Source organism: Aspergillus novofumigatus (genome assembly GCF_002847465.1).
Source record: "Aspergillus novofumigatus IBT 16806 chromosome Unknown P174scaffold_5, whole genome shotgun sequence".
Lineage (NCBI taxonomy): Eukaryota > Fungi > Ascomycota > Eurotiomycetes > Eurotiales > Aspergillaceae > Aspergillus > Aspergillus novofumigatus.
Genome location: NW_020194278.1, coordinates 483885 through 504494, shown reverse-complemented (window position 1 = coordinate 504494; position 20610 = coordinate 483885). Strand labels below are relative to the sequence as shown.

General features: G+C 50.5%; 5 protein-coding genes across 5 annotated transcripts; 2 read left to right on the top strand and 3 right to left on the bottom strand.

The window, feature by feature from the left end:
- Positions 1-184: 184 nt before the first annotated feature.
- P174DRAFT_372324 (uncharacterized protein) lies at positions 185-5159 on the bottom strand (the record flags this gene model as incomplete). The annotated part of the gene is made up of 3 exons (XM_024822425.1): positions 185-340; positions 401-1813; positions 1878-5159. 3 exons carry the CDS (start codon positions 5157-5159, stop codon positions 185-187), a joined length of 4851 nt encoding a protein of 1616 aa, XP_024681053.1.
- Positions 5160-7836: 2677 nt separating this feature from the next.
- On the bottom strand, positions 7837-10263 carry has1 (ATP-dependent RNA helicase HAS1). Its single transcript, XM_024827543.1, has 5 exons — positions 9538-10263; positions 9390-9471; positions 8693-9332; positions 8375-8635; positions 7837-8306 (listed from the first exon to the last, which is right to left on the bottom strand). Exons 1-5 carry the CDS (start codon positions 10169-10171, stop codon positions 8055-8057), a joined length of 1869 nt encoding a protein of 622 aa, XP_024681052.1. The 5' UTR covers positions 10172-10263; the 3' UTR covers positions 7837-8054.
- Positions 10264-14027: 3764 nt separating this feature from the next.
- Positions 14028-16255, top strand: P174DRAFT_421513 (transient receptor potential ion channel family protein; the record flags this gene model as incomplete). The annotated part of the gene is made up of 2 exons (XM_024824956.1): positions 14028-14400; positions 14463-16255. The coding sequence occupies 2 exons, from the start codon at positions 14028-14030 to the stop codon at positions 16253-16255; spliced, it is 2166 nt and encodes a 721-aa protein (XP_024681051.1).
- Positions 16256-16838: 583 nt separating this feature from the next.
- On the bottom strand, positions 16839-18375 carry P174DRAFT_504601 (putative U1 snRNP complex component Yhc1; the record flags this gene model as incomplete). Its single annotated transcript, XM_024831214.1, has 7 exons — positions 18003-18375; positions 17946-17951; positions 17722-17823; positions 17528-17656; positions 17364-17447; positions 17069-17301; positions 16839-16886 (listed from the first exon to the last, which is right to left on the bottom strand). Exons 1-7 carry the CDS (start codon positions 18010-18012, stop codon positions 16839-16841), a joined length of 612 nt encoding a protein of 203 aa, XP_024681050.1. The 5' UTR covers positions 18013-18375.
- A 538-nt stretch (positions 18376-18913) lies between these two features.
- Positions 18914-20165, top strand: P174DRAFT_372598 (glycoside hydrolase family 16 protein; the record flags this gene model as incomplete). Its single annotated transcript, XM_024822440.1, has 3 exons — positions 18914-19263; positions 19317-19767; positions 19821-20165. 3 exons carry the CDS (start codon positions 18914-18916, stop codon positions 20163-20165), a joined length of 1146 nt encoding a protein of 381 aa, XP_024681049.1.
- Between the last annotated feature and the right edge of the window lie 445 nt (positions 20166-20610).

Below are 20610 nucleotides of genomic sequence, written 5' to 3'. Positions count from 1 at the left end.
GGCTGCAGATGTGATATGCAGGAACGCTGGGATCGTCAATTATCAGGTAAATGATCAACTGCAAAGGTCATTAAGGTCATTAAACATTGATCAGCACAAGGATCACAATCCCTAGTTGAGATTGGGTATCGTCTTGGAAGCGTCACTCAAAGCCTCTGTCTGAGTGATGTTGCGTGACAACCGATCAATGGTTGTGTTCAACATCAACCTGGTCGGGGCTTGCTCGATACTGACTCATCTTCCTGCGGTTCGGACTGTATTGTGAGCCGGAGTTGAGAGGTCGAGGCCCGGTAGGTTTGCGCGGAGGCGGCGTGCCACGTGGAGAACGCATAGCAGAACTCTGCAGGTAAGGTAATTAGTATCATTCTCGTTCCTGATGTGGTAGACAAAGGGAGCTCACCTGGGACGCAACACGCTCCGCGTATGATCGCTCCTCCTCCTTAACTTTGGGAGGCCTCTCAGGGACGAGCGGACCCTCGTCCATGATCTTGGGAGGTCTCGGGGGCCCTTGTTGCCCAGCTCTCGAACTTGTTTGCGAGTAGCCAGTATCCGAGATTGGTGAAAGTCGACTGGCGCCACTGTATCGATTCTGATTCGGATTAGTGGCGGACATGCTGGGATTGGAACCCCATTGATCCGAAGTCGCTCCGGTCATTGGCATTCCGTAAATCTGCGCCTGCGTCTCTAGCTGGGATTGGTAGCGCCCGGTAGGGCCTTGGCGCGGTTGGGGATGCTGCAGATCGAGACTGTCGCGATGAGCGCGGTACTTCGGAGCCTCGGAAACCTGTGATGGGACGAGAGGCGACGGAGGTCGATTCGCCTGCTGCTGGTCGTTCAGGGTGTAGTTGGACCGCAGCCGGTCATCGCCTTCCGGATCGTACCAGTCAGCCGTCTTGTAGGGCCCGTTGATATCGGATCCAGAACGTGACGCATCGAAGTAAGGGCGTTCCTTGCGTCCGGGTTGGAGGCTGGTGCGGATATTATCTCCCATAGAAGATGCGGTGGTTTTCGACCATCGTGAGATCTTGGGAAAGAAGGAAGAGCTGCTCGACTTGTGCTTGCGTGCCTTTTCCGTCTTCGGGCTAGTCTCGTTGCTGAGAGCGCCCGAAGCCACCGGCACTCGAGGTGGAGTTGAAAGGGGCGCAGATTCAATCCCCTCACGGTGTCCATCCGCCTTCTCCTGGGACGGCATGTTCGGGCTCAGAAACTCTCCGCGATCGTCGTAATCGTCGTCCTCATCGCCTTCTGGGACTGTGCTGACGCGGTTGTCGAGCTCTCTTCTTTGTCCATTGCCACGAGATTCTTGGAAAGGTCGAGAAGATGTTGAGAGGTACCCTGTTCCCGGAGAGCCAGAACCGGCGAGACCCTCAGGCTCATACCCTTCCGGATCAACACTCGCTGTTCGATTGACACTGCGGGCGAATCTGTCGTCTTGACCTGCGCGCAGGGCTTCAACCTCCTCGAGAAGCTGTTCCAGCATCTCCTCGATCTTGGTCAAATCATTCGAAGACTTGAGACTCAGCCCCTTGAGCGCCCGTTTGAATATGCTCTTTCGCTTCGAACGCATGTCCTCCATATCTTCCGCCGCCTGGCGGAAGTTTCTTGAGCCGCTGGCAGGTAGTGGGCGCGGTCCACCGACAGCTTTGTATACACGTTCATGCTGCTTGTCGCTGGCCTCCATGATCATGCCGTCCTGTTGAGCGATGAACTTCTTCATTTCCTCGAATGAATTGCGCATCTCCGCTGCACTTCTGACGAGGGTCACCAGGATCTCAGTGTCCCTGGCATTCCGCTGAGCGTCACGAACGGTGAGCTAGTTAGTGGAAACGTTAGTGAGTGTTCTGTATTTTAAAAAGGGGGGAGAGAGGAATACTCACATGATCCATAAGGGCAATGATATCTTTTGACTGGATTCTGTCGATCCCTCTCCCTGTAGCGCTATCATACAGAGGAGAACCGATGCCGTGGGAATAGCCACTTAGGTTCCTCTGGTGAGAAGGCCCCGTTGGGTCGTCGGCCTCCAGGGGAGTGTCGAAAAGGCCCATGCCATTGGCATCGATTCCACCAAATCCCTTACTGACCGGCTCGGGAGTATCGGCACCTGGTGACAAAGGATTGGCGGCCGATACATAGCCCTCGTCCTTGGCACCCAAAGGCGAGCCGAACATGTGACCACCACCATATGGTTGATCAAAGTAGCTGTCAGGTCCATAGTTGTCCGCAGCGTAGTAATCCTTGTGGTAACCATGGTGATCCATAGACTCTACTCCTAAGCCCGCTCTACCGGCACCCACGCCAGCATGCTCGTGGTAATGCGGCGACTGATCACCCTTTGGCGCCGTCTGGTGATACGTCCAGTTGCTATCCTGAGCAACACCCCCTATCGGACCTTGGATGATGGAAGGATTTGTATTGATCTCCGATTCAGAGTCGGGGCTCACGTCGCGACCATCGCCTATGGGACTTCCTGCACTGCGGTGCTCATCAGCATATATTTGAGGCGAGTGGGTCCGATCCTCAAGCGACTGAGTCACACTTTGGGGAGGCGATGTGGCGCCCATTCTTCTCGGGAAAGACGTCTCATCCGGACTGGATGCATCTTGGCGTTGCTTGAGAGGGCTACCCTGGCGAGACCTATGGGCTGTCTGCTGGCGCGGCTCAGGGCTGCGGTCGTCTTGTATGCGAGGCAGATTCTGCTGCGAAAGGTTCCCGCCTGACTGATTCGACTTGGTATCCAGAATTGAAGGATCAAGGAGCGAAGCAACCGCTGATTCAACGGCAATGGGTTGGACGTATTGAGGATTTGCACCGATCCCCTGAGCAACACGCTGGCCCTCGTCAATTTTCTTGATGTAGCTGACTTCGCTTTCATCAGTGTAATTGGTCAACCGTTTGCCCTCGCTGTCAATAGTGTCTGCTATAGAGTGTCGGTTATTGGGCCCGTCTAATTCCGAGCCTTCATGCCAGCTCTCGTTCTGGGGTGTTAGCCTCGGCGTTTCCTCATATCCCAACTCATGATCGATTTCGTCCCGATTTTTCAGAATCTCACTATGACTTGTCAAGCCGTCTGGTCGTGTTGACCGCGCGAGACTCGTGCTTGGCGCCGAGGAGAGCGATTCAATCGACAGTCGCGGCTCCAGCTCCCTCTCGCCTTCAGAATATTCATGTTGATCGGGCTGAGTGGCATACTGCTGGGATTGAGAGTCACTCTGATAGCTGGCTACGCTTTGGATAGGACTGAGCGTGCGTCGGCGCGAGTCGTTGTTGAAGTCGGAGTCTCGACGGTCGGAATGGACGTCTAAGAGGTTAGCCGCAGCCGCAGCAGCAATAGCCCCAGCAGCAGCCTCGCTGACGGGCGAGTGATCCCGATCGTGAAGAGAAGGATTTGAAGTGCTGTGCAATGAGAGGTCGTGGTGTGAAAGGTTGCTGTGTTTCAGCGCCAATTCATGCCGCGAGCCCATGGGTGTCCGATTGGGAGTGCGAGAGATAGGAGAATTAACTTGCAAGGGCGAGCTGCGAGATACGTCCTGGACTCTGCTTTCTTTGTGTGGAGTTTCAGTCTCTGCGCTTCGTTGAGACAACAGAGAGTCCCGGGTCAATTCCGTCTCGACGGCACTGCGCAACGGCATGGGCGCCACGTTATGTTTCTGGAAAACCAGCTCTGTTTCATTGATCTCCTCGGCGCCGTCTCTGTCGCCACTTCTTCTGCCTTCATCCTTATCGATGCTGGACTGCGATTCATGACGTCTCAGAGCGGCCGCGGTCAATGCAGTGCCTACAATCGCGGCCTTTTCCGCATGGCGCAATCCTTTGCTTTTCTGTCTCCGCAACTTGTCTTGTTCGGTCAGCTCGGGACGATTGCCCCAGACTGCATAGGTCGGTTCGAGTTTCTTCTCGCTATCCTTGCTTGTGCGGCGCTCCTTCGTTGCCCGCACCGGCTCGCCCGAGAGTATGATCCCTTCGTCCTTGCTATTCTTGTTCAGGACAACTTTTGGTTTCATGACATCTGGCGCACTGGCATGCTTGGATAGACGCCGACCCAGCTCATCCCGAGACCGAGAGCTGGCAGAGGAGGTATGGGAAGCATTGAGATCACGTTCGAATTTGGAAGTGTTTGAGATGACCTTTTGGTCCTTTTTGAGTTCCTTCAACTCGGGCAAAATCAATCTTCTGATCGCATCCTCAACCGTCTCCAGCAGTTTTGGATTGTTGAGGGATGACTTGGAAGTTCCCGACCGGAAAGAGTATTGGTCGCCGGACTTGCGGTGAGAAACAGCTGAAGCGCTCAACAGACTGGACTCAGGACTCGCCATGTCGTCGTCTCGGTAGGCTCTGCTTTTCTTGCTGGTGGTGCGGTCGCGTGGATCGTTGCTCAATTTCTCAGCTACTCGATGAGCAATCCTCTCCGTACTCAGACTGCGGCTTCTCTGGCGGGTCGGAGTCTTGAGATAGTCCTTGGTTTCGTGATGGGGTTTCCTATCAAGACTCGAGCTTCGTTTGCGTCGTGGACCAGCAGAGGAGGCTTCGAGCATGCTATCCGCGGGCATCGACGAGATATCCGATGTCGGCTGGATATACCTGTCCCGCGAAAGGCTGGACAGCTCACTGCCCTGGTCCCGATTCACAAACTCGATTTCCACCGGGGGATGCCGAGACGAGTGGTGGTTCTCGTCAATAGCAGAGTTGGAGGAAGAGATACTGTTATCATCTGGCTCTATCACGGACTTGTGCTTCGAAGGGGAGCTGAATGAAATGCGGCGCGAGTAAACCGGCTTTCGGTTCCCGCTCGACTCGCTGATCTGGATATGATCTTTTTGCTCTTTCGCCTTCCGAGCCGACGATGGAGTCACTCGAACACGGACGCTTGGCCGCGAAGTCAAAGAACCAGAACCCTTCCCTCCTTCGAAGTACTCGATAAGAAGGGAGGTCTGGGAGTGATGCGATGAGCGAGACAGTTTGGAATCGTCGCCCCGGTCACGGTGTCTCCGCCGGGTGGAGATGATTACGGGGCTTCCGTCGTCAGGGATTGAGTACGACGTCTTGTCTGTGCGTCGAGAGAGGTCAGTGGCTAAATCAGTCCCTGTAGCACTGCCGCCAGTGGTATCGACGATGGATTCAGTGGGGGCGGGCAAGATCGGCCTGCGGGTGTCGACACCCATATTGGTAGGAACCAGTACGTGAGGTCGTCAGCCACACAAGATCATAGTAGTCTGTGTCTTTTTTGTTGAGATACTTCTGAGGGTAAGGGAAGCTTGAAGGGGATTGACGAGGCAATGGAGGCAATCGGGTAGGATGACGAGGGGCTGACACCGAGATCCAGAGAGCTGAACGATGGTTTGTCACTACAGATTGTAGACATGCAGTGTGGACGGTGATGTGGTGGGGTCGGGAAAGAGTGAGGCAGGCAAGTGAATTGTTGCAGGGAAGATGAGTGGTCTGGTACCACAAGAAGCAGAGAAAAGGAAAAGGAGACCAAGCGTACCAATGCAGAGCAAATTAAAAAAGAAATCAAGCAGACAGTAATAAAATCAGAAAGTCGAACAGACAAGTGAACGAGCCGACAGACGTTAACTCGACCTTTGAATGTCGCCGCTAGACTACGGCGATCTCTCACTTGACCGTAGCAGCAGCTGTAGCCTGTAGGTATTGACGTGCGTACAGTAGGGAATAGATAGAGCTTGACCGATAAGAGAGCCCAATCCCCAGACCGTATCTAACAGGGAGATCTGGCGCATAAGGTGGTGGAGACGAAAAAGTCACAGGTTCGCTGTTTCTAAGATTGACGTTGCGATCATGGTCTTTCAGAAGGTAAAAAAGATAACAGTGATCATCAGACAGAAAGCAAGCAAACGAGGAAGATGAGAGAAAACCAGAAAGACAAGGGAAAAAAGATGAAGGCTGGAGAAGACAGAAGGCAAGATCTATCTAGCTAGCTAGTCAACCTAGTGTTGATGGGATGATGATAGCCGGCCAGCTGGCGGAGGATCAGAAAACCAGATTATTATCTAGCGGCAACACACAAGCAACGACGGCTGTTCTTGATTCGCGTCGAATTTTGAGCGTCAATTATTATTTAAAAGGGAAGGAAACCCTCGAAGGCGAATCCGTCCTTGTTTTCCTACCCTCGGAACTTCGACTTTACTTCTCCAATGTTTCTGCCCCTTTCCCATCCTACAATTTTTATATTTGAAGCCCTTCCTCGGATGAGTCCATGTCCCCTTGGAGTAATGCAAGGTATATACTCCGTACCTAGTCCGAGTAGTAGCACTCACTGTAATAGGAGGAAACAAGAGCTACCGTTACAGTTCTGATTGGCAAGACTACGAGGTGACGCCCAATCTCATCACCCTGCAAGGTGGCTGGGACAATTGTACAGTACGCAGACTTAGCCTGAGGGAATTGTTACTGTGCCATCGAACGCTCCATGGACTTTGTACAGAGTATCTTGTATAAATATTTCTCAGTCGGTGTGTCCTGATGTCGTTTGAGATCACATTTACTTTGTACTGTAGGTTGCTATTCTTCCACAATTGCATTATTATATAGAACTGTGTCCCGGTCTGCGGCGCACATCACACTATCGTTCCTAATAAATGTTGAATCTGCCATCAATAATAACTTTCCGAGAGTAATGAACGACTCGGGCAATTCTCGAAAGAGGCAGATAGTAGCCGATCAGTATCATTCATGTCCTCTCAGGCTCGTGCTCTGAACATCCTGTGCTGGTAGTACAGACGAACCCCTAATTGGGACCCAGCGACAAGAGTATCTCGAGTCATCAGTTTGACGAGAAAGCCGGTCACCAGCAAAGACACAATAATGTCCACCTTACCACGAACGATCTGAACTCTTTCAGAGCCGTTCAACATCAGACTGGGTGGTGAGGTTTGTATCTACCTCCAAAACAGGACCACAAACTTTGAGTATCCACCGTCGGCGCGGGATCAGGACCCGCTCTCCAGGAACCACCGGCACTGGCTCATGGCAACAACACTCAAACCAAAAGTACCTTAGAAGGTTAGTTTGACTCTCAGAAACTCATTTCCTCCTTCATGCTGAATCGATCCCCAATCCCATGGAAAAATCTGACACCCTACCAAAGGCCGATCAGCCATCGCCAGGACGACCCTCGTGTTCTCTGCATCATTGGGCGTGATGGCTCCATATGCCCGCCAACTCATCACATCCCACCTTTAACGCCCGTGATTGTGGTTGGTTGATTCAATGCAGTTTCCCCAGCCACCGCGGCCGACATCACCAGCCACCGGGTTCTTGTTTGCAGCTTCGGGTATCACCATCCATCCTTCTTTTTACTTTTCAAAGCGAACGGAAAGTTTAGAGATTAAGCAATATTTAATCGGATGACAGGGTAAAATTACCAGTCACATCCGATCGCTTCGGAATCGATCGCACAGGCATGTTTACCTCCTGTGCCTGAAAATATTGTGGTTCTCCATACTGTCAAGTCAATCTTGCATATCCTCGGTTCCCTGTACTCTTTCTACACTTCCGATGAGAGGAACAGAAAAAGTAAAGGCCGATGGGTTACTTGCATAGGGGCAATTCCTGGTGCGGGACTGTACCTTACATGGCTCACCTTGCATCAAGGGATCAATCGATGCCATTTATGGGGATATAGCTATCTAGTATCGGCATCGTGACTCCCAGAAATCGCCCGACATTCGGACAGGTGATTCATCTCTCGTCTAGCTGGTCGTCTTCTTGTTGTAGGCTTAGGACCCAGAAGCGTCATGAGTATCTGACACGGTCACCTGAAGAAGACCGTGATCTGATGCTTGTGATCCTTGAAGGGTTATAGGTAGTCAAGTCGGAAGATTTCGAGCCAGTAATTTCACTAGATACTTCGAATACATATGGTTAGGAGAGACTTTTCGAGGAAGTAACCATCAGACTAGAGTATGTAGACAAATTATATATCCACAAATATGTATAAACTCCTGCACTCCTAAGAGACATGACGCCAATATTCACAATGATCAAACATGGTTGCTTTTAGGCTTTCCAGACACGCTCTATGAACAGATCAAAGTCTATTAGTCTTCATGCTTCCGCTTGAATTTCAACCCTTTGCTGTGAGGCTGGCTGCCGTAATTGCGCCGCCCTTGTTGCTGCTGCTTTTTGTCGCGACCGAGACTAGCTCCCAGCTGGATGTCGATGCGTGGTGGGGTGGAGAAGCCGAAGCCCTTGGCAACCTTGACGAGATCGAGCTTGTGTACGTCGAAGACAGAGCGAAGGGAATGAGAGGCATACGCCTGAAGGTAGGAGCGGTAACCTTCTTTGGCGGACTAGATTGGAGTCATATCAGTATGTTGTTCTTCTTAAGTGGCGTCACGGGCCCAAAAGCGCAACTCACCTTGTTCAGATAGTAGTTCTGGCCAATGAGCTTCTCGAGTTGAGATTGGACGTTGACGATCTTGTTCGCCGGGAATTCGAACTCGACCACGGGCACGCGTGCTTCTTTCAGATGCTTCAAGAATCCGACTTCGGACGGCTGCAGGAACATCAAACTGCGACCCTTGGCATTGGCACCACGAGCGGTACGACCGACACGGTGAATGTAGTCTCTCGGGTCATCGGGAGGGTCAAACTGAATAATCCAGTCCACAGCGGGGATCTGAAACGATGGTTAGCATAAAGCAGACAGACGATGCGTTGTGGAGGAGTGACTCACATCCAAACCTCTAGCAGCCACGTCAGTGCAAATCAGGGTACCCTGCTTGGCGTTGCAGAATTCGAAGAAGGTGTTGGTGCGCTTCTGCTGCTTCTGCTTGCCGTGCAGCTCGAGCACCGGCAGATCAATGTAGTTCAGAAGTTCGGCGTGGTACTTGACGCAGTTGCAACTTGAGAAGAAGACAATAATCTTCTTCTTGAGGTTGCGCTTCAGGAAAGAGAAGAGAAGGAGGAAACGCTTATCCGCCTCACAAACGACGTAGCCTTGTTCCAAACCTTCGACCGTACTGTGTTCCTTGCGGTGGTCGACGTTGATATAGAGAGGACCGGGTCGAAGGGAGATACGCGCCAGGTCCTCGACCTTTGTCGTCTGGGTGGCAGAGAACAGCATCGTCTGTCTCTCTTCGGAAGGCAGGATCTTGACGATCTGGCGCATTTCATCTTCGAAACCCACTTCCAGAATCCGATCCGCCTCATCAATCACGAGTGTCTTCAGATTCTTGAAGATGAAACCTTGAGTGTTCTGCAGATGATCCAGCAGACGTCCCGGGGTTGCGATGAGGAGGTTGACACCCTTCATAAGCTTCTCCGCCTCGGCTCTCCGATTCGCACCTCCAATGACTATACCGTATGTTTGAGAGCTATGAGCACAAGTCAACAACTGCCCAGTACTAAAGTCGGTGCTGTAAGTCACTTACTGGTATTGGCATAATTCTCTAGCCACACCGAAAATCTGAAGGGCCAGCTCGCGTGTTGGGGAGACGACAATGACACCAGTACCTGCACGAAACGACATCGATCTGTCAGTAAGCCGCTCTCTCACATAAAAAGGAAGGATATTCTTACCGTTCCTAGGCTTGAACCGTAACGCGCTCAGCATCTCGACAGCAGGAATCAAAAAGGACAAGGTTTTGCCTGAACCGGTCTTTGCGGCACCCAGGACATCCCGACCGGCGAGAAGTGGAGGAATCGTTCGTCTTTGAATCTCGGTCATGGTATCAAAGCCCATATCATTGATGGCCTTCAATGTCTTCTCCGATAAACCCAGCTCTGTGAACTTCTGAGGCTCCCCCTCTACCGTTGGGAGACGAAGAGCGTCCGCCGAAGGAAGATCTGTGGACTCAGCATCCTTCTTATCCCCGTTGTCTCCGTTCTCAGCTTCCGACTGGTCGTCGCCATCGTCTTCGTTGTCGTCGCTGTCTCCATTGGCTTGAGAAGGAGCGCCCTGTTCTTCCTCGCTCTCATTCTCTTCATCGCTGGATGCGTGGTTGACCTTGCGCTTCTTAGTGGATTTATTTTGTCCATTCTTCTCGCCCTTCTTAGTATCCTCCCCCTTCTCAGGGGAATCGGTCACAGCTCCATTTTCAATGGCAGGCGGAGTACTCGCATCGTCAGTCTCAGTTGCTGCACGAGCATTTCCACCGTGCTTTCTCTTGCGCTTTTTCGTAATCGACTTCGCTGTATCCACAGGGCCCGGCATCTCGACTGCCTCGTATCGCAAAAGAGACGAGTTGTGTCTGGAGTCCGAAAGTGGTCTGTTTAAGAAAAGCCTAAGCTGTGAACTGACAATTCTCTTCTCTTTTTTTGTCTTTTTCTTTTTTTTTCTTGGGGTCGACCCACTGCAGAAACTCCACGTCACGTGCTGATAGGCCCTGATAGTTGTCGGATGTGTCAGCAGATTACTTGCCACTTTTCTAAGGCATAAATCTCATATACAGCCCATTTCAAGGTAACATGAGATTTTGGTTAAGGTAGTCCTATGTCTACTTTATTCTGACAACAATAATCGTATCTTCAACAAGGTCGATCTGATCTGCTGAGACAACAATATATCTGATGTTGTACGTTTCTCATTTTCAAAGTTCACCTACTAATATAGAGGCCCCAATCAATGACATATCAATCGATGTACTACGCCTGTCCCAGCGAAGCATGCTGAGATTGGCAGCAAACGATCTGATCAGAATAAAGACCTGAGCTTGGTTATGCTTGGACTAAGCGAATGAGCGAAGGACTTCATAGTGAGCACCTTGCCTGCTTTGCCATGTTCTCATCCTACTTTAGGTTCAAGGTTGTTTTCCGCAGATGTAGACAGATTTGACCTTGCTATATAATTTCGTGATTTAGGACCACGCTGAGAGGAGAGTTAATCTCTTCGTGAGTCTTACGCGAGTCAGAGTCAAGCCCAAGGGATGGATATGACGAATTAGGGGACATCTTTCCTCCGAACTGACTGGTTTCTCTCGGTTAGACGTGCTCTATTGACTTCAGTACATGTTGCTGATTCCGAAGCCGAGATTTGGCTAGTCTGTACTTAGACTCGCATGCGGTCTGAGTGATAGTTTTCTGTTACCAAGACGTCCTTTAATGATCACAGGGAGAGCTGTATATCTCAAGCTGCAGTGCTTCCTATTATGGCTGAGGCCCCATCAACACTTCCCAATGAAGGCATAAGAGCGCATGGCAGCTCCTGCTGCTAACATTGTCATTTCACCGGGGCTGTGCAATATAGGAGCGATGTGACCTTGAGAGCCAAGAGACATTCAACTGATTAATTTTGCTGCCTTGAATCCAAGGTGAGGAGTGCTCAGTTTCCACTTGGAGCCGAGTACTTGGCGACGGACTATGTTTTGATCTCAGTCTCGGCTAGATGTAAGAAGAATAAATGAACTGTGCATGGTGTTCCAGAGCCATAATAAAGGACGATGTCTATGCAATTTCTATTACGAAGTTTGGATTGAGCATTGAATGCTAAAAATAGCAATTCCTGCTGCCTATGACCTGATGTTTGTTCAAGACTTGGAGTTTCAAATGCACTGAAACTTCATTTGCGATTTGTTTGTCCTGATACTTGAGTCCCCAAGGGTCGAAGTACGAAGTACTATTCCTTGATTTCCTTCCTGATATTATTGATTCATTGTTGGAGTCGTCATCGCATGACAAGTACAAGTGCAATCGGTGAAGATCGGTGAGGATGAACGTCATGGCGCGCATTCCAGTGGGAGGATCGGCTCCAACCTCCAGCCTCTGATGTAGATCAGGGACGGCAATGTGCGACTATCACCGGACCATGATGCTTGAGTTGAAGTAGTATCGCGTGCATTGTCCTCCAGATCATTATTGTGAAATGAAACTGAAATCATGTATCTCTACCCATAGACAGAGCTGACATCCTAATGTCTGCCACCGAAATCATCGTTAAATGCGCCAAGGAGTCGTTTGGAGGCTGTGCAGAACGCAGGACTTAGGCGCTAACCAGATTTATATGGGAGGACGATACACTACTGTGCAGACTATACATCAAACTAATGATCTAGTGGTGTTCTTGCTTGAGAGAGGGCTTTCAAATGATACTGTTAATGTTAAAGAAATGAATATTATCATTATGATAATCAATCACGGATAACCTCATGCTTGTTTGCATGATTGTACTAAAGTTTGAGTGGGTGGCGGAGTTATTAATAGCATCCGCTTGAAATCATGACCCAAGGTCGAAAGATGACCAGCAGAAAGACCAGTATCACGATCAAAACTGAGGAAGTTCACAGTCCTCGTATGGCAACACTTGGCCTGAAGTTCTGAACCAGTTTAATGATAGACTCTGGACGTGGCTGGGTGATTGCTAAGAACGTACAGTAAGGTAATAGACAGACGCTGGATCGCCAAGGCGAGTAACGATGAGCATATCACTTTCAACGGAACAATGGGATAGATCCACTGGTGCCTTTGGAACGCTCGATGGATGTAATCTCGCAATCCGTGGGGTCCTTGGTACCATCCAGGATATACCCAGCCTTCATGAATGACAATACTGCTCCCTTTGTCTTTTTCGGGGGTTTAGTAGTATTCCAATATCCCCAGAAAAAGGAAAAGAACGAATCAAAAACCTCACCAAGATGAAAAAGTTTTAAGTACTCCGTAGTACAAAGGATATTGTGTTCCTGTTGCCGCCAACGCAAAGGCAAATTTGAAATGGATTAAAATTATAACCAATGATCTGGTGTTCTGGTCCAGCAAATATGCCGCCCCTGAGAGACGCGCGTGCATTATTGGGACACACAGAGGCTCAGCACAGGCTGGGTTGATCTGCTCTGGTGGTGGATGCTGTGGGTGGTTGTCCGCCAATGGAACTTTTGCGAGACAGTGGATGAGGTGAGGTACCTACAGAGCATGATCTGAGCATTACGGCAGTTTCAGCAAGAAATTCGATGGCTGATACGGTCATCCACCATCTTGCGCTTGTAGACTTGTCATGCTGAAGGAGCTTCGGCATAAGGTAAAACCTAGTTTTTTCCCTGCATAAGCACACTGTAGACTTAATCTTCCAATATTTCCTTTCCTTTGTTACCTGTTACCTACCCTGCCCCTAAAAATCTGTCTCGAATTGAAACGGCAGCAAATCCACTGGACCCAAGGACAGCTGCCTGATACTACTCACTCTGCGACCCTCAGGGACCTTAATTAATGAACGCAGTGATCACCTGTCATTGGTCCACCTCACAACACAACCCCGTGCTGACTCAGCTCTCGAGGGTGTTTCATCGGCATTCCTGCGGTCTCTCCTGCGACCAGACCTTCTGTCCCATCCACCCCCTCCGTTTTCTTGTGTTTCTGGAGAGATCAAGAGCGAAAGGGTGCCAATTTCTACCTCTCCTACTACCCTCGTTCTTTTATTTTCTTTCTTTTGATATCTCTCTTTGCCGCTTCTTGACTACTCTTCCAAATCTCGAAGGGTCTTGAGGGAAAACAGAAAGAGACGGATAGAGAACGACGGCCATCATATCTCAGGGAAACCCCGTCCCCTTGGTTGTCTTACCCTTCTAGGCTATACACTGTGTGTTCGCCGTCCCGCTCGCTTCAATCGTCCTCCAACGACTTCAATATCGCTCTCGACACTCTTTTATATACACTGCGACATTCGTCACTCTTTCCCGGAATTTGTTATCGATCGCTTCGTCGCCGTATCGATTCGTGCGATCCTTTCTCTCGTTTACCTTGCCTAGAAGAGTCGCGCTGGATATCGGTCTATGGTCCCTTCAAATGACTTCTTGAACAACAAGCCGCAATACACCCCGGTCTTACTCGAACAATTTTGAATCGGCACTCTATTTGAATTCTACTGCTCGTTACCCTCGCTTCCACATTATTACAATACAACCTTTGGTCGATACCACATTTCCGCATCCGGCCGGTCCACACTTGGTACTCTGGAGTACCACCTCCCATTCGACAGTTATCATTCCAGCCTTTTTGACTGTGCTCTATTCTCACCTCCATCCACGAACTCCTTCCCCGCTGTCGAGTGCAAGAACACAGCTCGACAAAGCCCTGCCACCATGCGGTTGATATCGCTAATAATCAGTTTGTTCGTCGCTTTTCTCGCAACACCGCTTGTGTCTGCGACTAAGCTCATCGAGTCCAATGCCCTGAACCTGTGCCAAGACAGTTCGAACTTCACAGCAACCTTCTTCAGTGTCACCTTCACGCCCAACAATCGATCATTAGCCTTTGCCTTTGATGGAGTCGCTGCGATCTCCGGTAAGGTTACCGCCGAGCTTGTTCTCACTGCTTATGGATATGAAGCAATGAGGAAAGAGCTGGATCCTTGCGAAATGAATCTGGCGGGTCTTTGCCCAATGAACGCTGGTCCCATCGATGTCCCCAGCGCCAATATCATCGTGTCAGAGGATGTGGCTAAACAGATTCCTGGTGAGGATGCCTGCACTGACTGCTGTCTGAAAAGGGTGTAATCTCGCTAACCATACCATTAGGCATCGCATACACGGTTCCAGATCTTGATGCCAAGGTCCGGATCTATATCAACTCTACAGAAACTGGCAAGAGTATCACCTGCATTGAAGCTAGTCTGTCGAACGGCAAGACGGTTTACCAGAAAGGCGTCGGTTGGACAACAGCTATCATCTCCGGTTTGGGTCTTGCTGCTTCCGCAATCACTTCTGGTCTCGGTCACTCAAATACCGCCGCTCATGTTGCAGCCAATGCTCTCTCTCTTTTCGGCTTCATGCAGTCGCAGGCTATGTTCGGCATGGTCTCCGTTGCAATGCCGCCGATCGTCGAAGCATGGACGCAGAATTTCCAATGGAGTATGGGTATCATCCACGTTGGGTTCCTGGAGACCCTTTGTACTTGGTATCTACGATCGACCGGTGGAACGCCTTCAACCCTTCTGTCCGAGTTGTCTACCACTTCCGTCGAAGTCCTGAAACGCCGAAAACGTTCTATTGAGACTACAACGAACCTGATGAAGAGGGGCGTCAACGAAATCGTGAAAAGAGCTAGTGCGGCCAGCGACGCGGCTACTTCCTCAACCGTCGTTGTGCGCGGCATTGATCGTGTCGGTTTCATAGCAGGCATTGAACAGACCAATATCTTCCTTACGGGTCTCATTTTCTTTGTCTTCTTCGTCTTCATAGTGATGGTCATTGTCGCTCTCTTCAAAGGCGGGTGTGAGATCCTCGCCAAGAATGGAAGGATGAAGAGTGACAAGTTCTCTGATTTCCGGAATGGCTGGAAAGTCGTGGCACGAGGCATCTTGTTCCGACTGACCTTGATTGGTTTCCCCCAGATGTGCGTGCTGTGTCTCTGGGAGTTTACCCAGCATGACTCGGCCGCTGAGATGGTACTGGCGGTTATCATGTTTCTGTCAGTGCTCGGCGCTCTGGGCTGGGCTGCTTTCAAAGTGATCCTCCTGGCCAAGCGCTCGGTTGTCATGCACAAGAACCCAGCATACATCCTCTACTCTGATCCCACATGCCTGAACAAGTGGGGATTTCTGTACGTGCAATACCGTGCGACTGCCTACTACTTCGTGGTGCCGGTCCTAGTGTACCTTATTATCAAGGCCATGTTCATTGGCCTTGGGCAACCCGCTCCTGTTGTACAGACCGTCGCCCTGGTCATCATCGAGGCCGCCATGCTCATTGCCGTCAGCGTTCTGCGGCCTTGGATGGACAAAAAGACGAACATCTACAACATTACTATTGCCGCCATCAACTTCGTCAATGCCATCTTTTTGCTGTTTTTCTCGGAGGTCTTCAACCAACCAGGAATCGTTACTGGCGTCATGGGTGTTATCTTCTTCGTTTATAACGCGGTCTTGTCGCTGATTCTATTAATTCTGGTGCTTATCGCATCCATCTACGCCATTGTATCGAAAAACCCCGATACCCGTTACCAGCCCATGAGAGACGACCGCGGCTCGTTTATCAAGTCGCAGAGCCAATTGACTACGGAGCTGGACGCCCTAGGTGCCACTGCACGCGGCGATGTCAAGGACACCTCGTACAAGTCAAGTCCCTTCGACGACGACAATGGTTCTTTCTCAAGCGGCAATGGAGCCAGCATTGGACGTCATAATCTGCAAGCATCTCATGACACGACGCCGCACCGCCAAGCCCCAGTCTCTCCAGTTGATCCTTCGGTACCTCTATTCCCCAGCGACGGACGGGGGCCGCCTAACTATGGACGTTCACCATCGCCAATTCCCTACCGCGCCCAGCACAATGCCAGTCCATGGCAGAGAGGGGCCGGGTATGATCATTAGAGGATCCCACTGACTATGTTTTCTCTAAGCCTTTCTGGAAATGAAGTTATGGCGTAAGCGCGGGAGTGGACTGACCAATTGTCCTGTCCTCTGAACTCTGATATTTTCCTTTAACCCTTTCGTTGCTCGTCCACCCTTTCTACCTCCTTTCCTTTTGCTTCATTGTGATATACTCCAAAGTCCTTTTTTTTCCCCCCCACCCTGGCTATTGATCTTACTATATCCTTAATGGATGTTCTCTTTTTCCCTTGCGATTACAGCTGGCGTTCTGAAGCATTGGATTTGGATATCGGGACCTGGGTTTGTGGACTTTTCGCAAGTATTTTAGGGACCTAGAGTCGTCTGTGCTCTGCATTGTCCGGTGGTGTATCATATCGCAGTTCCATGTGAGGACAGGAATCATATTGCTAGAACCTGCGTGAGACACGCATGGTATCCCAACATGCTCATTATTATAGAATACGTCTGTGGTTACCACAACTGGATACAAGTGTGGACTCATGTTGGAATGATATAAACCCGAATGATCCTCAATTGGACCTTCGAACGTATATGCGTGTGGCAAGGTTATATTGCAGTAAGATTAATCATTGCCACTAAATGCATTCGTATAACATCCTGTTAAACCACGCTGAAGTAGAACAAATATAAAAAGTTCGTAGAGATCTACCGACACGAAAGCCCGAGTAACATCACAAGTAATACAACACAATGACCAACGCAAACTCGATCATCGCCTTTCACCTAGTCCCGGAGGAGGTCCCGGCAGACTCGAGGAGCCCATCCCCGGCGGCGCCGGGGGACCCGACATACCGGGCCCCGGGCTCGGGCTGAAACCGGGCTGGCCGGGAGGAGGCACAGGAGGGAATCCCCAGCGCCAGGAGGAGGAATCTGGAAATTAGGCGGGAAGCCGCCTGGTGGCGGGACGGGGGAAAGCCTTGACCGGGGGCATGTTGCCGAGAGGCGGAGGGGGAAAACCTCCTGGGGCGCCGCCTGGTGCTGGGGGAAGGGAGGTGGGAAGGGGAGGCCTCTACCGCCGGGTGGTGCTGTTGGAGTGTCAGTGATAAATCGGGAGCAGAGAATTGGGACATGGAGGGTGTGGACGTACGAATGGGCATGCCTGGGGGAACTCCATTGGCCCCTCCGGGGGGAGGAATGCCGAACGGAGGAGGTGGGAGTTGACCGGGGCGACCTAAGCCAGGGATATTTGTAAGTATTTTTCCAACATAAGAGAAGAGGATTGTTTCCCTGAGCAAAGGTAATGTTACATACCAGGGAATCCGAACGGTGGGGGAAAAGCGCCCGGGGGAGCCATTGCAGGGTTGGGAACAGCTTGGCCCTCAGCGGCATATGAAGACGTGATCGAGTCAATGACGGATTGTGCCTTTTCCTGTCCGATCTCTGTACCAATTGTCAGCACCGTCAGCGACAGCCTGTGGTTGGGGAGAGGGTAGACTTGTGCATACGTTGATAGTATTCCACCACGTTTCTCAAATGATTTCGACCCGAATTGTGAGCCTTACGCACGCTCATCGAGTCGTGCGTGAGATATACATCGCAGTAGTCACCTGTATACAGAATCCACCGTTAGAATCACCACAGCTGAGGTTGAGGTCGTACTGATAGATGACTGCGTTCGGATGCGATTGCGCATCCGAACGTCTGATATCGACCGGAAAAGAAGACCTACAGAAGAGTACAGCGGATGTCAGCTTGGATCTTCACGTTATAGGGAAGAGATACTTATATTTTGGCATTTTCAAATGTAGAAGTGATTGCTTCTGCAATCGTATGGGAGAAGTTCGAATGGGTGGCGCTCAAAGGCGCGTTGCGCGTTGGACGAGGATTGTGCGAGGAGTCAACACAGATTTTGCTGATCAGATGAGCAGCCCTCAGATTGCAGTACAACTCCTGTCTCGTTTGCCAATACTTCAGTCGCAAAGTCGGGTTGTTAATCAAAGCATTGTCGCAAGTAAATTTAGCTACGGAGCGGAGGAGGTTATCAGAGCGGTGTAAAGTGGCAGAATCTGGTGATGTCCTCGGGCTCGAAGGTGTCAAGGCCAGCGCCGTTGCCTGAAAGCAACACCATGTTACGAGGTTGCAATGATGAACATATTCAGTCGATTATCTCAGGCATGGCTAATGCTATTCAAAGCAGTACGCAGAAACCATGGCAATTTGGAGGAATTGCGAGCTAAAATTTAGCACTGTTGACCATCACTCGTGCAGCAGCATGAGTCAACATTGCATTACCATGCGCTGCACGTCCTCATAGAGCTCAACTGGGATGGAATACGCGAGCCGAGCGAACAAGTATCGTCCTACATCCGCATTCCTTTCTCATTCAGGGAGGATATCCCAATTTGGCCATATTAAATGACAAGAGTTGTTGAAGCTGTTTGCTCATGCTTAGTAGATCAGTAGCGTTATGTGATGGTTCTCACAATGATTTCTGCCTGAACCACTCTTCATAGTTAGAGCGATCTGTGGTTGAGCATTGTGAGAGATCCGGGGAACCTCTCTGAATCATCTCAGTTGTGATTCATCATGTCGTCGATGTGTTCGACGTGTCAACGTGTTCTTCATCGACGGACTGTAATGTGCTGCAACTGCTTACATTTGCAAGTCTCGAAACGTCAAGATCAGAAGTTAGCAGCCATGGCCGACACAAGCAGTTTCTACCAAGGAGAGGCATTATACAAGGTTGAGGGAAATCCAACATCTCATGAGTTTCAGTCAAATAAACCTTGCAAGAACGACAGCCCAGCTCAGTGTTCATGCTGCAACCCAAGCGGATGGCGCCGTGCAGTCAAGATCCTCGTTCTTGTTGCAGTGCTTTTTGCAGTTCTAGCTGGAGTAATAGTAGGCATTGTCCTAGGAACGAGGGATACTCGATATCCAGATTATTTACCTCTTGACTATTTTCTGGTGGACGAGTACCACCCATCCTCCTTCTTTGATCACTTCTGGCACTTCACAGACGAGGACCCTACCTATGGATTCGTCGAGTAAGTAAACAACCTTAGGCAATCTGCATTGACCTCGCGCTTACAATCGACAGGTATGTCGATCGTAAACAAGCCGAGTCTCTCAACTTGATACGCTCTACAGATTCCTCTGTAAGCATCAGAGTCGACAACAAAACCCGATACGCACCCCGAGGCAGAAAGTCTGTCCGACTCGAGTCCAAGAAAGGCTACGACACGGGCCTATTCATCTTCGACATTATCCACACACCTTACAGCTGTGGAACCTGGCCCGCCCTATGGCTAGCGGACACATACAACTGGCCGCTCAACGGGGAAATCGACGTCCTCGAAACAACAAACAGAGCTACAGAAGGCAACGTGGTCACCCTGCACACCGACAAGGCCTGCAGCGTCAAGGGAAGACGGAAGCAGCTAGGCAGCGCGCAGTACTCAACCTGCGACGATAAGCACGGGAACGCGGGCTGTGCTGTCCAGGCTCGCCCAACGACGTATGGCGAGGAGTTCAACGAGAATGGCGGTGGTGTATGGTCCCCCGTTCTGTCTTTCAAGCATCAAAATATTGACTCGGTTTCCAGGTATACGCGGTCGAGCTCCGAGAAGCCGGAATCCGAGTCTGGGTTTTCCCTCGCGACTCCATCCCAGACGACATCTCGAATCCGGAGCGCAGGCCTGACCCGTCCTCTTGGGGCACAGCTCTGGCTGACTTCCCCAGCACACACTGCGACATCCCGTCTCACTTTAGCAACCAGAGCATCATCATCAACATTGATCTGTGCGGCGAGATGGGCGCCCAACAGGAGGACTACAACGATTTGTACGATTGTCCAGCAACATGTGAGGAGTTTGTCGCTCGCAACCCGCAGAATTTCTCCCAGGCTTATTGGGAGTTTCGCAGTTTTCGGATCTATCAGACGATGTGAACGGGGGTGGGGGTGGTTCTAATTTGACTCGCTGTACTTCCGTGGGATGTTGAATTTTTTTTTTTTTGTGTTTATTGGATGACCTGCGACTGGCTCGCGGGATCTTGCTTTATATATGGACTTGCGGGTTCATATTGGTGATTGCCGCTCTTCCTGGCTTATGTCTAACGCAATTGATACCCATATTGATCTCTTCTCTACTTGATTGCTGGTGAGCGTAGTACTATTAGTGCAAGCAGAGCGCAAGAAATGCAGGTTACCCGAACCCTAACGACAAGAGACCTTGCGTAAATCACGCAAACCTGATGTGTCCAGACAACCCGCCGTGACGTGATCGAGGATGAACCAGAGGCCTCCTCCTGAGACCACCATAGTCACGTTTTCACCCCGCTCCAGCTGATTCGAGTGACAATCTGACTTTGAGGCCTTAGGTCTGTCAAGGATC

Bases quoted from the DNA above. Each gene is read 5' to 3' on its own strand.
- has1 (XM_024827543.1), bottom strand. From the start codon at position 10,171: ATGCCGGGCCCTGTGGATACAGCGAAGTCGATTACGAAAAAGCGCAAG. The intron at 9,472-9,537 runs GTAAGAATATCC...CGTTTCGTGCAG, and splicing joins ACGGTTCAAGCCTAGGAACG to GTACTGGTGTCATTGTCGTC. The intron at 8,307-8,374 runs GTGAGTTGCGCT...ACTCCAATCTAG, and splicing joins AGAACTACTATCTGAACAAG to TCCGCCAAAGAAGGTTACCG.